The sequence below is a fragment of the Falco biarmicus genome, chromosome 5 (assembly GCF_023638135.1).
Source record: "Falco biarmicus isolate bFalBia1 chromosome 5, bFalBia1.pri, whole genome shotgun sequence".
Taxonomy (NCBI): Eukaryota; Metazoa; Chordata; class Aves; order Falconiformes; family Falconidae; genus Falco; species Falco biarmicus.
Genome location: NC_079292.1, coordinates 92,283,516 through 92,296,132, shown reverse-complemented (window position 1 = coordinate 92,296,132; position 12,617 = coordinate 92,283,516). Strand labels below are relative to the sequence as shown.

General features: G+C 48.5%; 1 protein-coding gene across 1 annotated transcript in view; it reads left to right on the top strand.

Moving 5' to 3' along the window:
* CLCN1 (chloride voltage-gated channel 1) overlaps positions 1-11,605 on the top strand; it is a 38,492-nt gene extending 26,887 nt beyond the window's left edge. The window contains exons 13-23 of the mRNA XM_056339120.1: positions 813-882; positions 1,890-2,000; positions 2,126-2,339; positions 3,052-3,185; positions 3,704-3,930; positions 4,042-4,147; positions 5,796-5,878; positions 6,632-6,670; positions 7,359-7,463; positions 9,326-9,412; positions 9,879-11,605. Coding sequence (XP_056195095.1) covers positions 813-882; positions 1,890-2,000; positions 2,126-2,339; positions 3,052-3,185; positions 3,704-3,930; positions 4,042-4,147; positions 5,796-5,878; positions 6,632-6,670; positions 7,359-7,463; positions 9,326-9,412; positions 9,879-10,277 — 1,575 coding nt within the window. The 3' untranslated portion in view covers positions 10,278-11,605. The remainder of the gene's footprint in view (positions 1-812; positions 883-1,889; positions 2,001-2,125; positions 2,340-3,051; positions 3,186-3,703; positions 3,931-4,041; positions 4,148-5,795; positions 5,879-6,631; positions 6,671-7,358; positions 7,464-9,325; positions 9,413-9,878) is intronic.
* Positions 11,606-12,617: the final 1,012 nt, after the last annotated feature.

Here is a 12,617-nt window from a genome sequence, read left to right as displayed (position 1 = left end):
AAGGATTTGCCCAGTCTGAGGAGAATATGGTCCTGAAACATCTGGCAGTATGGCTCTTGATGTGCTGGACCATGGCTGTCTCCCTCCTATGGACGATACTGCTGCAGCAAGGGACATCTTGCCAGTACACTTTTCTGTGCCAGCTTTTCAAACAGCAGCTTCTCCGTGTTTCCCTCAACTGTGGAAACCTCTTATATTGCCTGAGAAAGTCTGAAGGTATTAGCCTTTGAGGTGTTTGTAAGATTAGGCTGTTGCCTCCAGAAGAAGTCTATATGTGCTGGGCCAAGTCAGCATGAATTGGTCTTAGCAGCACTGGGATGGGTTTCATCATTTTGCCCAACACAGTGATAGCACAAGAGGCCACAGAGACAAGCTAGAATAAAGGAAACTTACGACAGTTGGACTTCAGGAAAAAGTCATCCCGAGTGTGGGTCAGCAGTGGCACAAATGCCCAGAGGAGCTGACCCTGTGAAATTTTGACAAGCTTGTTCTATGAAAATTTAAGCCACTTGGAGCAGTGGGAAATCTCAGCTTCTGAGGTCCGAGGCAAAGGCGCTCTCATGTTCATCCATCCCCTCGGTGACTGAGCTTCCCTGCCACCACAGCAGTCCCCCAGAGGCCCTCGGTGTCGGTGCTGGTGTGTTGCCAGAGCTCCTCCGGCTCCCCCTCACACCCCACAGCTCCTTTACCCTTGGCTTTCTGGCAGAATGGCCAGCTCCCTCAGGACGTGTCTGCTCGTGGGCTCGCAGACTGGGGCTGCGGGAAGTGCCATTGCTGTGCAGTAACACCCGCACCTTCTGCCTCTGTTCCAGTTCTGGATGTCTGTCGTTGCTACCACAATGCCAATCCCCTGTGGAGGCTTCATGCCGGTTTTTGTGCTAGGTGAGTTTCCACCTCCTGCTGCAGCGTGTGGGTCCGACAGCTGAGAGGGTCAGAGACACTGCGCACATGCCCGGTGGGTTTCTTTTAACGGCTGAGGAGTCACCACTTGATGTCTATGGCAGCCTTGGTTAACAGTCCGTATACCAGCCTCCAAGTTTCTGCTTCTGTCATTTTCCCACCCCCCAAATCCAAACGCTGAGGAGAAAATCCCTGTCCTTTTACGCAAGGAGAGCCACACTGTGGGAGGCATGCTGAGCCACGGCCTCCTGATAAACAAGCCAGGCGATCCTGGAGAAGCTGGGCTTGTTCAGCCTGCAGAAGGGAAGGCTAGGAGGGGATCTCCATGGCTTTCACCACCCAGCAGAGTGGGGATAGGGGGGACAGCTGGAGACCTCCATGACAGGTCCCAGTAAATAGGAAGTAAAGGCACAAGTTGCAACAGGGACGTTCTGGTGGGACGTTAGAAAAAAATTGTTTCCTTGGTTAAGGCGCTCAGAAAGGCTGGAGAAGCTCCATCCTTGCTGACTTTCAAGGCTTGTCTGCACAAGGGTCTGGGTGACTTATCTCACTTTGAAATGAGCCCTGTTGTGAGCAGGGGTCCGAACAAGGCTCCCAAAGTCCCTTTCCACCTAAACTCTTCAGTAAGCTGTGACGGTGGGGTGTGGGCATTCACAGAGCGCGCGTGTGAACGGCCTCAGCTGTGACGGGGACTGGCATCGTGTGTACTCGGAAAATATTTCCTCCTACCTGGGAATCACAGATACCACTGTGCCTGGTGTGCCTAAGTGGAAGAATGAGGGGTCAAGTATTTACAGATCTTAGTACATTTTTCGCCTCTTGGAGTCTTAACTTCCATATTTTGTAACTGAGAACTACTCTTTAGTCCCCAGAGTCATCTTAATGTAAGATTTGATTTCGTGTCTGTTATGAAATACTTGAGTGATTGCCCAGCGCAGACTGGGTGTTCCTGAGATCTTAATTCCATAATTGTCAGTGATATTTTCCAGGTGCTGCATTTGGGCGCCTTATTGGGGAAATCATGGCATCGCTTTTTCCGAACGGGATCCTCTTTGATGGTATCGTTTATCAGATCTTACCCGGAGGGTATGCTGTTATTGGTGAGCCCCCATGTCTGTCTTTTCTTCACCTGGTCCCATCCCCATGACTTTCCTGGTTGATGTGAGATGTCGTTTCTATATGACAGTCTTCTCTACTTGTCCCTTTTCCACCCTGCCTGGGAAAGGTGCAGCAGCTCTGACAGGAGCGGTGAGCCACACTGTCTCCACTGCCGTGATCTGCTTCGAGCTGACAGGCCAGATCTCCCACATCCTCCCCATGATGGTGGCGGTCATTCTGGCCAACATGGTGGCCCAGAGCCTACAGCCCAGCCTCTACGACAGCATCATTCAGGTGAAGAAGTTGCCCTACCTGCCAGACCTGGGCTGGAACCACATAAGGTACGGTAGTGAAACAGAGGTGCAGGTGGGGAGTGGCAAAGAAATAAAGAAGAGGTGCAACCATGGGAGAATAAAAGGGCGTAAATGGGGATAGTACTATAAAAAGGCGGCATAGACCTGCAGCAAGAAAAAACAAGCAATGGAGTAGAATTAGGGTTCGTACATAGAAATGGAGAGCAGTCCTTTTTTTTTTTTTCCACAGGAAACACAGGTTTGAATAATCTGCAATGTTACTGAATTTGTATTAACAGTGCCAAACTGCTTCCGTTTAAAAAATTCAAAATCGTGTCCCATTTCCATTTTGTTCTGAATTCAGTGGGGTTTGGATTTTGTTCTCCAGGAAATGTTTGAAATTTCCTTTTATTTGGATATTTCTCTTAAAAAATAATTCAGTTATTCATATACATGTCTTCCTCTCTCTAGTATATATAATATACATAAGTATGTATATATAAAACATCTGTACGTGTATATTTATGTATGTGCTTTTATGGTGAGGGGCAGTGGAGTGGAACACAACTGTAGTGAAAATCCAGTTAATCTGTTTGATCCTGTTGGAAAGTTCTCTTCAGTTACTCTCACAAAACACTATTTAGCAACTGTATTGAGAACACTTTTTAAAGAAGCGGTCATTTATATATTTCTTCAAGGAATTTATCCACTAGACATTTTAATATGATAACTCTTCCCCTCACTGTCCATAAATTCACAGCAAATACAATATCTTTGTCGAGGATATTATGGTCCAAGATGTGAAATTCGTCTCCTCCAACTGTAAATACCGAGACTTGCAAACTCTGCTCCAGAGCACCACTGTTAAGACTTTGCCTTTGGTGGACTCGCCAGGTAAGCAGCATGGAGAAACTGGTCCTTCCTGAAGGCTGTCTCAGCTTAAAAGGCAAATAAACTAGCTTTCAAATTACATGCTATGAAGGAGACAGTGTGACCCACCACATTAAAAAAAAAAAAAAATCATCCTAAAAGTCTTCTGCTATGGATGACGTATAACAGAAGGCTGTTCCAGCTGGTGGGACAGGTAAGCCAGGGTGCGGGCAGCAAAGCAGATCAAGAGGTAAAGGGCTGGGCGGGGGGAGTTTGTGGCTGCTCTGTGACAGCAGCAAGGGATCTGGTGTAAGGAAAGAGCCTGCTCTGGCTGTGGTGCTGAGGGCTGGCACAGCTAGGGGCTGATGAGCTTCCTGCAGCCCCACAGGGTGCCAGCAGCAGGGCTGGGCGCTGGCTCTTGGGCAGCTGTAGTACAAATCCGAGCACTTTGAGGAGGTTGGAGGGAGGAAGGGGCAGCATGGGGCAGGGGATATTCAAAACCCTGAGGCAGCTTAGTGGCTTCTCTGTTCTGTGTTGCGCAGAGACCATGATCCTTTTGGGGTCCGTAGAGCGCTCTGAGCTGCAGGCTCTCCTCCAGAGACACATAAGCCCAGAACGGCGGCGGCTCCTCAACAGAGAGATGCAGCAGAAGCTGTGCGAAGCACCCTATGACGGGCACAGCAAGGGACCGTGGGCAGCCCTGCCAAAGCTGAAGCACGAATCTTTTGCTTATGTTGATGAGGATGAGGATACGGATGAGAAGGGAGAGGTGAGAGTGAGGAGTGGCGAGATGCCACACAGACTGCCTAGGCAGCCCTAAGGCATTTGGAGAGGCTGAGAAAGAAATGACACAGGGTGGGCTTTGTTCTATCCATGACAGCTGCCTCGGCCCCCAAGTCCTGCGCCCAGTTACCCAGAGGAGCCCAATGGGCCAACAAGTCCTCCGAAACAAACGCCTGAAGCTCTGGAGCCACAGCAGCCCCCAGGTACGGCAACTGCTGGCATGTCCCAGCCATGTCCCCCAGATACAGTAACTGCTGGCATGTCCCAGCCGTGTCCTGCCTGCCTGTGGGAGCTCTCCTGCCACTATGCCTGCCAGCTGCTGCCAGCTGCTCATTTCTCAAGGACAGAGGAGGAGCTTTCTCTGCTGTTCCTGTATTAAAAGTGTTCTGTAATTTGTAAAAAAACAAAACCCACAACATCATCAGTATAACATAACTGGAAATACTTTCTGTTTGTGCCCCTCAGAGAGCTTGGCAAAAGCAGGCCACTCAGGCTGCTTGCTCCCCACTCCATCTTCTGCAATAGCGTTGCCTCGGACACCTTCTGCAGAGTCTGCATGGAAGGGTCCCGTCTCTTGCCCCCTTCACCCTGTGAATGAATTTCCCTGGGAGAACCAGCACAAGAGCTAAACTTTTGTACTTGTTCTTTCTGCTGCTTGGCCACCTCCAAAACCGAGCAGCTTCTCCCTTGGACATGCATCCCTGATTCAGCTACTTTAATGCCACAGACAAACACTGATGTATTGTGCTGTTTGTGTGCCGCCCCAGCCTGTATTAGCCTTGCTTCCAAGGCTGTCTTCACAGCTCGTTCTGATTCGGGTAGCATGTATAGTTGATGCAGGATGGTGGGTTTTTTTCTTTGTGTCTTGAAATATGCACAGAGGTGTAGCCCAATCTTGAGAATGAATACAGGGGATAGGGCTCCGCGGGCTTGTGCTTTCAGGCACCCAAAGGTTAGCATGTAATAGAGCATATACCACTTTCTGGTTCCTTAACACCACCAATGTACAACCAAACCTCTCAGGCACAGGAAAATCCACTTTATGCTTCCAGGGCAGCAGAGTGGTGGGACAGCCATCCACCCTCCTTTCCAAATCGGAAAAAGAGTCGCATCAAAACAAGGACAGTGTGTGAGACGTTTTGCGTGCAGCTGGTAGTGAGTGGCCCAGGCATGCCCAGAGGAATTGGAGCAGGAGCGACTTCGCGAGGCTTTCCCTGCAGTAACTTTTAATTTGGCTCACAGCTGTCACTTTCTGACCAACCATCCTCTGCAGCCTCGTTCACTTCACAGCAGCAGCAAACCCTGTCTCCTCCTCTCTGCTAATTCCTGACTGTCCTGCCTGGGAAAGTAATTCTGCAGTCTTTTGCATTGCCACCATTATACTGTTGGCACAACCCAGGGACTCCTTACCCCTTTGTACCCGTCACAGTCAGGCTGTTGGTATGTTTTGTCTTTTAAGTAGTTTCTAAATTCTCACCTCCCCTTTCCATATTCATCCTACAAACCACATTCTCTTTGTGGACCGCAGAAGCCTCTCATTACAGCAGTTTACACCTTCTGTCAGATTGTTTGCTGTGTTAGTAGTCATGCTTCTCTCTTGGTTGTTTTTTTTTTCAGGGACACTGATTTATGAATATTACCTGCAAGGGCTATTTTGTAATGGTTTGTTCCCTCTCCCTGAGGAAAAGATACTGCATGGGAATATTTGTTCTGGCATGTCCCAGGCACCATCTTACAAATGGAATCTAGGTTGTGGCTTCCCAGCCTGCCTTGGGCAAGAAGATGGGCATGGGGCTTTGTGTCTCTCACTTGTTCTTCTCTCTTATCCATGTGTTTGTTTTCATCCTTCAGGCAATTTCAGGAGTTTGAGGCAACTGATCCAGCAGCTCTTGTGTCATTACAACCGTCCACTTGAAGCAGAGAGTGCCGTCCAGGTCAGGGTTACAGAGAGCCTAGCAGTGCCCCAAAGAGGGAAGGGAATGCAGTGGAAACAGAACTTACTTCTCAGAGCCGTTCAGCGTTGGCCAAAGCGTGGAGGCGCTTATGGTCCTGAACTCTGAGAGCATCAGTGGGGGACCCTCTCCAAGGAGAAGGGCTGTGATTACTGTAAAGGAGTGTGCATCTTCCTAAAGAGCCATCTGTGCTCAGGCAGCAAGGCTACCAGCATGACTGAGTGTGAGCATCTTTTTCTCAGTGAATAACTTAATGCTAATTTGACTAACCTGGAATAAAGTGCAGTTTTATTGCATTTGGCAAACAGTTTTGGCCAGATAAAAATTAAAAAAATGCTTTTGGTTTGTGTCATGTTAGATGCCCTTGGGTTTCTGACATATCTGCACAGGGCTGGTAGATACCATACAGAGCCTATGGAGACCTATCCACTCTAGGGTGGTGCTTGGACCCCATGTGGGATATCTGGGAGCACCTAAAGCAGCACTAGAAGACCGTGTGTAGGCACCTGAATTGCCCCACCAGCATTCCATAGCCAATCTTCGTTGGCCAGGGAAGCACAGCAAGTACAGAGTACACCTTGTAATGTATGAGTATAAAGAAAAACGGAACACTCAGTCATATTCTATTTGGAACAAAAAGGGGACCACATGGGGTGAGGAAGCTGTGCAAATCTTTCCTCTCTGTACTCTGAAACTGTGAGTTCTGTCTGTCCTGAACAGTGTTTTCTCCTACAGGAGCCGGTGGAAGTCATTGAGACAATGAGGCCAGAAGAGGTAAAACTGGGTGCAGAAAGGGAGTGAAGTTAATTGAGTGCTTCTTTTGCCCTTTTCCTATTGCTTGCAATACTTCCTGAACTCCAGCAACCTCCACGATTGCCACACAAAGCCATAGCTAAAGCCATTTTCCCCTTAGAGTTGCACAGTGGGCAAGTCTTGCCCAGTAAGAGCAGAGATCGTTCTGCTAGATGTGCTGAGTAAGGCTCTGACTAATCTGATCTAGCCTGGGAGTCAGCCCTGCCGTGATGCCGTGAGCAGGGTTTTGGGCTAGGGGCTGCCACACGTTCCACCCTCACCTAAATCTTTCTGTGGGTCTGTGTTGTTCCTTCATTTTTTTACACAAAGGAACAAATGTCTTACAATGACAAGGGGAAGATGTGCTCCAAAAGGAAAGAGAAGATGTTCGCTCCTCCTTTAAGCAGGGAGGAGCAAAACCTCACCTTCTCAGAAAACCTCTGAGATACTGGAATTGCTCTGTTTCCATAGGGACTTGACATCTGGCAAGGGATGGGAAGGGAGCATGATGGGAAGGGATGGGAAAGCTGAGGGGGGTGATATAATGGGAAGATGAATGATCTACATCGGAAGGAAGAAGCGTTAAGAGGAGAATGGGACTAGTGTGGGTACACCAGACGGCAACACTGCTAATTATTGTAAGAGTGATTCCTCCTCTTTCCTGTGTCAGATAGATGCTTGGGAACAGCAGGAGCTGAACAAGACTGTGTGCTTTGACAGCTGCCGCATAGACCCTTCCCCTTTCCAGCTGGTGGAGAGAACTTCCCTGCACAAGGTGGGTGCAGATGGCTCTGGGACACACACTGTCTTTCTCCACCCTATCATTGCAAATCCAGTCTATGACTTATTTCTTCTCCTTGCCTTCACCTACAACTACTACTGCCAGCTACTTCCCTTATCCAGGTACAGAAGTCAGTTTGTTCCTTCTGCGGGTACCTCCAGTCTCCTGCAAAATGAAAGGCTACCTGATAAGAAGTCTGAGTGCATTTACTAACACAGCTTTTGGACACCACATAGGATTTTCCAGCCACTACATTAGCAGAAGCACTGTATGCCTCACTGCTGGGGGCATTACACTGGGATTTACACACTGCTTTGTCAGCGTGCAGCATCGGAATGAGTGCTCCTGGGTCTCTCAGGGTGCTTTTGTCAGGGTGTAGAACCTGCCTCAGTGCACAAGAAGAGTTGCTTGAAACCACCCTGTAGCACAGGCTCTTTTCTTGAACCGAGCACAAGGGAGGAGGAAGCTAGATCATACAGCTTCTGGAGTTAGCACAGGATGACGGGACAGAAGCAGTCACTGTATATCAGGTGTAAGAGGGGACCAGCTTTCACTCAGTGGAAAGGGAAAGCAGTCTACTGGAGTGCACAGCGCGTGCTTTTCTTTTGTCAATATTCATTTAACGTGAGTGGTCAGCATATGCCTTGCACAAAATTAACTGATTACTATTATCAAAGCGGTAAGATCTCTGCCTTGAGCAAAACGACAGGTTAGCCTATACTTAAGATGAGTTTGGTGTTTTCTAAGCAGCTGACTGAAGCAGTCTGAAAACCACTGGCATTTATCTTTGAGAACACAGGGGTTACAAGAAATTACCCCTGAAGACTGCAAATGGGGAAGGTTTCATACCTCTTATAAAAAAGAGCAAATGAGAAATTCTGAAGTAACAGGGATGCACAAAAAATGCAGGAATAAGTAATCAAACTATTTGAGGTATGCATAGTTAGAGCTACGTGTGAGAGTGTTGACAATGGCAAGAATATCACAGCTTATGGTGATCAGATTGTATTTAACCAGCCTGATTTTCTTTTACATTAGGGTATAATGTCTTGTTCCTGAGAAATTAGATTTTCCCTAGTTCACTTAAACATGACATTCAACATCTTATGTGATGTTAAAAGAAAGGCAAAAACCAGCTGTAAAAGCATGACTTCATGTAAAGCCACAGGTAAAGCCCAGCTAGAGCTCAGCTTAAAAAACTCAGAGGTTGGAAATATGCCATAGATGAACACTGAGAACACTGAAACTTTCAGAAAGTCTGATCTATAAAGAGCAATAAAAAAATCGGGTATATTTAAGCTGAAGAAAAGATGACAGTATGATAATCTGTCCTTTTGAGACGGCTTTGTAAGAGAAAGGAAGTAACTTGTTCTCGGTGGTCCTGCTGCACTGGATAAGCAGCAACAAGCTTAAGTTTTGACCAGAAAAATTCTGGAAGAGCCAAAAAAGAAATAGTTTCGTGTTAAGGAAAGCACTAGAATAAATAACCTAAGCAGGTTCTGACTTTGCATATTACTATATGATAGCTGAATTTCCAGCACGAAAATTAAGTAGGAGCTGCATAAGCACCCAAATACAGGGTGTTGCACGTGATTCTGTTTGCAGAGCAGGATGGGGGTGACCTCGAGGATGTGCTCCCCATCACCAGCATGCCCCAGCTAGGGCTGTGCGGCAGAAGGACCGAAGGGCAGCGTGTGCTGGCTGCAGAGGGGGGAGGGACAAGGTAGTTTCTCACTGGATACCTGCAGACTTGTGCACCTTTGTGATTCCCATTTCTAAATCCCAAGTCCCAGCTCTAGCATCAAATATCATGTTTCCAAAGTCCCTGAAATGTTTTTTTGTGGTTTTGCTCACAGACGCATACGTTGTTCTCATTACTGGGCCTCAGCCATGCCTATGTAACGAGCATGGGGAAGCTGCGGGGAGTGTTGGCTTTGGAAGAGGTAAGTACAGGTCCTTCCATCTCCTAACCAATTGCACATGTCCTGTGGACCACTGCAATAGCTTACAGGCACTGGAGGATCCAGCAGCAAATATACGCAATTGCTACGTTTTTAATCCAGCATCGAATTCTGAGTCAGCCCTTTGGAAGCCACGCAGAGGAATGGATGGCTGTATTTCAGAGGAGGCAGCAGGTGTTGTTTACAGGGATGTGAGATGGTTCATCCTTTTTATGAACACAGGGCTCTTAACTGAGCGGCTATTACTGTCTCTGGAAGTGGTGTGGAATTTATTTACCCTGGAATGAAAAATTACACCACCAGTGTAAAAGGTGATCTGCACAGCCCGTGGAGGTAGAGCTGTGACTCTCTGCTTGTGGCCCCTTTACCCTGGAGGGTAGATGAACTTCTGCTGGGAAGGGCTAGGTCAGCTTCCCTTTATTTTTCTGAACTTTTTCTCTTCTCCCAGCTCCAGAAGGCAATAGAAGGTTCCACACGCTCTGGGGTTCGCCTCCGCCCGCCCCTCGCCAGCTTCCGCGACACCAACCGGACTTCAACCAGCAGCGAGAAGGTCAGTCAGGCCGCTCAGGTGTGGAGCCGGCAGGACAACTGTGTGGTGGCCGCACTGCAAGCAGCGGCTCCGGGCATGGAGAGCCCACTGCCGCCCTGCTCGCACTGCTCCCAGCCCCAGCACGGGTGTGAAGAGGGGGAGTTTCTGGGCTCCACTTATGCCACAGATACTGAGCTGGAAGAGATGGAGCTGACAGGGCCAGTTGCTGACAATATCTCTGACATCCTCAAGGACATAAGCCTACACTCCACTGACCTGGATGAGGATGAAGATGAGGATGATGATGTCCCCTTATAGCTGGTATGAGGGGCGTAGTCCATCACAGTCTTCACTTGAGCCAGTCGTCTTGTGTTTGCTCCTGAAAGAGAAGCTTTTGGGTGTTCTCTGCAATCCCCACAGAGGATTAATTCATCTGGGAGAGGGGGCATCAGAGCAACCCTCTCCTCTGCTGCTCTCCTTCTGTGCTGCAATGGCTAGGCTGGGCTGCAGGGCTGTGCGGGGGGCAGGCAGGCTGTGGGGTGCCTGAGGGCACCTCATCACCCTCAGGCTTCTGCCGCGCCTTCCTAGCATGGCAGGAGGGATTGTGACTGGGCATGAATGCTGCTGGACACAGTTGGGAAGCTCTGGGTCAATGTGCCACGTGGAAAGTGGGGGAGAAGCAGCTCTTCTCGTTCTCCATGGGTGTCAACCTCCCAGTCACACCTGGCCTGCGCGCACCACTGCAAACAAGCCAGACCTCCAGCCTAGAAGCATGTTGCTGCTTCTGACAGCAATCCTGTCCGTGTTGCTGCAGCTCCTTTTCACTAGCTCTTACCTTGCATCCCCCCAAACATTCCCATGTAGAACATTTTTCCTCTTTCTCAGGTTTTACTCTGGGATTTTCCTGGATGGGGGTGCAGTTAGGAGCTTCTCCTCTGTCCTTTAGCTGAGGCATGCCCTAAAAACAGATGGGAGGAAAACACTTGACCTACATCTCAGGTCTTTAATTCAGCCAGGGCTCTAAGAAAAGCACTGGAAGGGAGGAAAGCCTCTTTGTTTTTCCACCATCTCTGGAATTTTAAAATAGAATGTGAAAATCTTAAGTGGGGGCATCCTCAGTATTGGAGGAAGAGGAGTAAAACAGCATGTATGCACCTATATTTTAAATACCTGTGTTTGTCTCTCTAAATCACTGTTCATGATTTTTACAAATTTAGTCTTAAAATACAAGAACTAAAAAAAACCAGTATTATGGAGCATTAGCAGGCTGCCAAGAAATACAGCAGAGGGAAGCCATGTTTTCTAAACTTTGAAAACAGGTCTCTGAAAATTCCTGCTTTCTCTCCTGGTAATTCTACCCTGCCTACTTTCCACATATTTTTGCATACCTCAGATCTGAGAATTCCAGCTCTCACTTTTGCCAACTTGTCTCCATTGTGACTAACAGCAGAGACCTCAACCCTTGTCTGCAGCGTCCCTCTCTATTCCAGTTCTAAATCTGGAGCAGATCTTGATCTGTATCTTGCAAAAAGATGTCTTGTCAGTTTGTGTCATGCATGCAAAACTTTAGCATCCAAAGATAAGATGCTGCTTTGTTTAACTCACTGTCCTTGTGAGGTTTTCTCAGTAAATAAGGCAAAATCAAATTCTGTGTATTCTGCAGCTTTCCTCTAACATTCTACATCTCTTTCTAGCACATTTTTGGTGTGTCATGGCTCTTAGATGCAGTCCCAAACAGCCCATTGGATGTATTTCCACTTACCAGCAACAGAGAAGAAATCCAGACTCTGCGGATACGTTCGTGGGGGGTATTCTCCCAGATGCTGGGCCACATCCCCTTTCCTGGTATTAGGAAAGCATTATCTAACCTAGAGTGACCAGTTTCACCTTAGCAGGTGATTTTTCATAAGCTGTCTCAGGAGCAAGTAAAAAATATCATTACCTCTAACCCAGTCTCCCTAGGAAAATTCCCTCCTGGCTTTAACTCCAAGGATTGACCTTGCACCAGTTCTTCTCTGATGATGCTCATGGGTGGGAGAGTCTGTAACAAACTTAGAGCAGTGGGAAGTCTCCCCAGCTGCTCTCTCGAGGAGAGAGATATTTTATTTTGCTGCCTGGAATTCAGAGCCCACCAACTCTGTATTGTTTTTGACAGGTGATCCCCCTCTACAAGCTAACTGGGTACAGCCTTTCCCTGCCTAAGTGATCGTCAGTCCTCCGAGGATCTCCTGTCCCTCTGCGAGGACGGGGTGATGCAAGGGCAAGGCTGGTGCCCCCCGCTGCAGGGTTATGGCGGGTGCCTGGATGCCAGGTGGTAGCACGGAGCCTCCCTGCCACCTTGGTGTCACCCTCCCCTGCCCACAGAGCACAGGCTAAACTGTTTTTTCTGGTTTTTCTCAGGGAAACTGCAATAGTCCTTTGAATGAGCAGGGCAGAAAGGACGCTCCTTTAAAAATGCATAGGTGTGCGGTGAGCGGCAGCACTCTGAGGCCAAAGCTGGCTGAGGGTCCCCACGCCCTGCGGGAGGACACGTTCCCGCCAGCCCGTGCCTGGTGGGTGCAGAGCGGGGTCACCCCGTGCAGCTCAGCCAAACGCTCGCACCGAGGCCGATCCGACACGGAGAGACTTGGAGGCTGGAGTCTGTACGCCTTCCCCCTC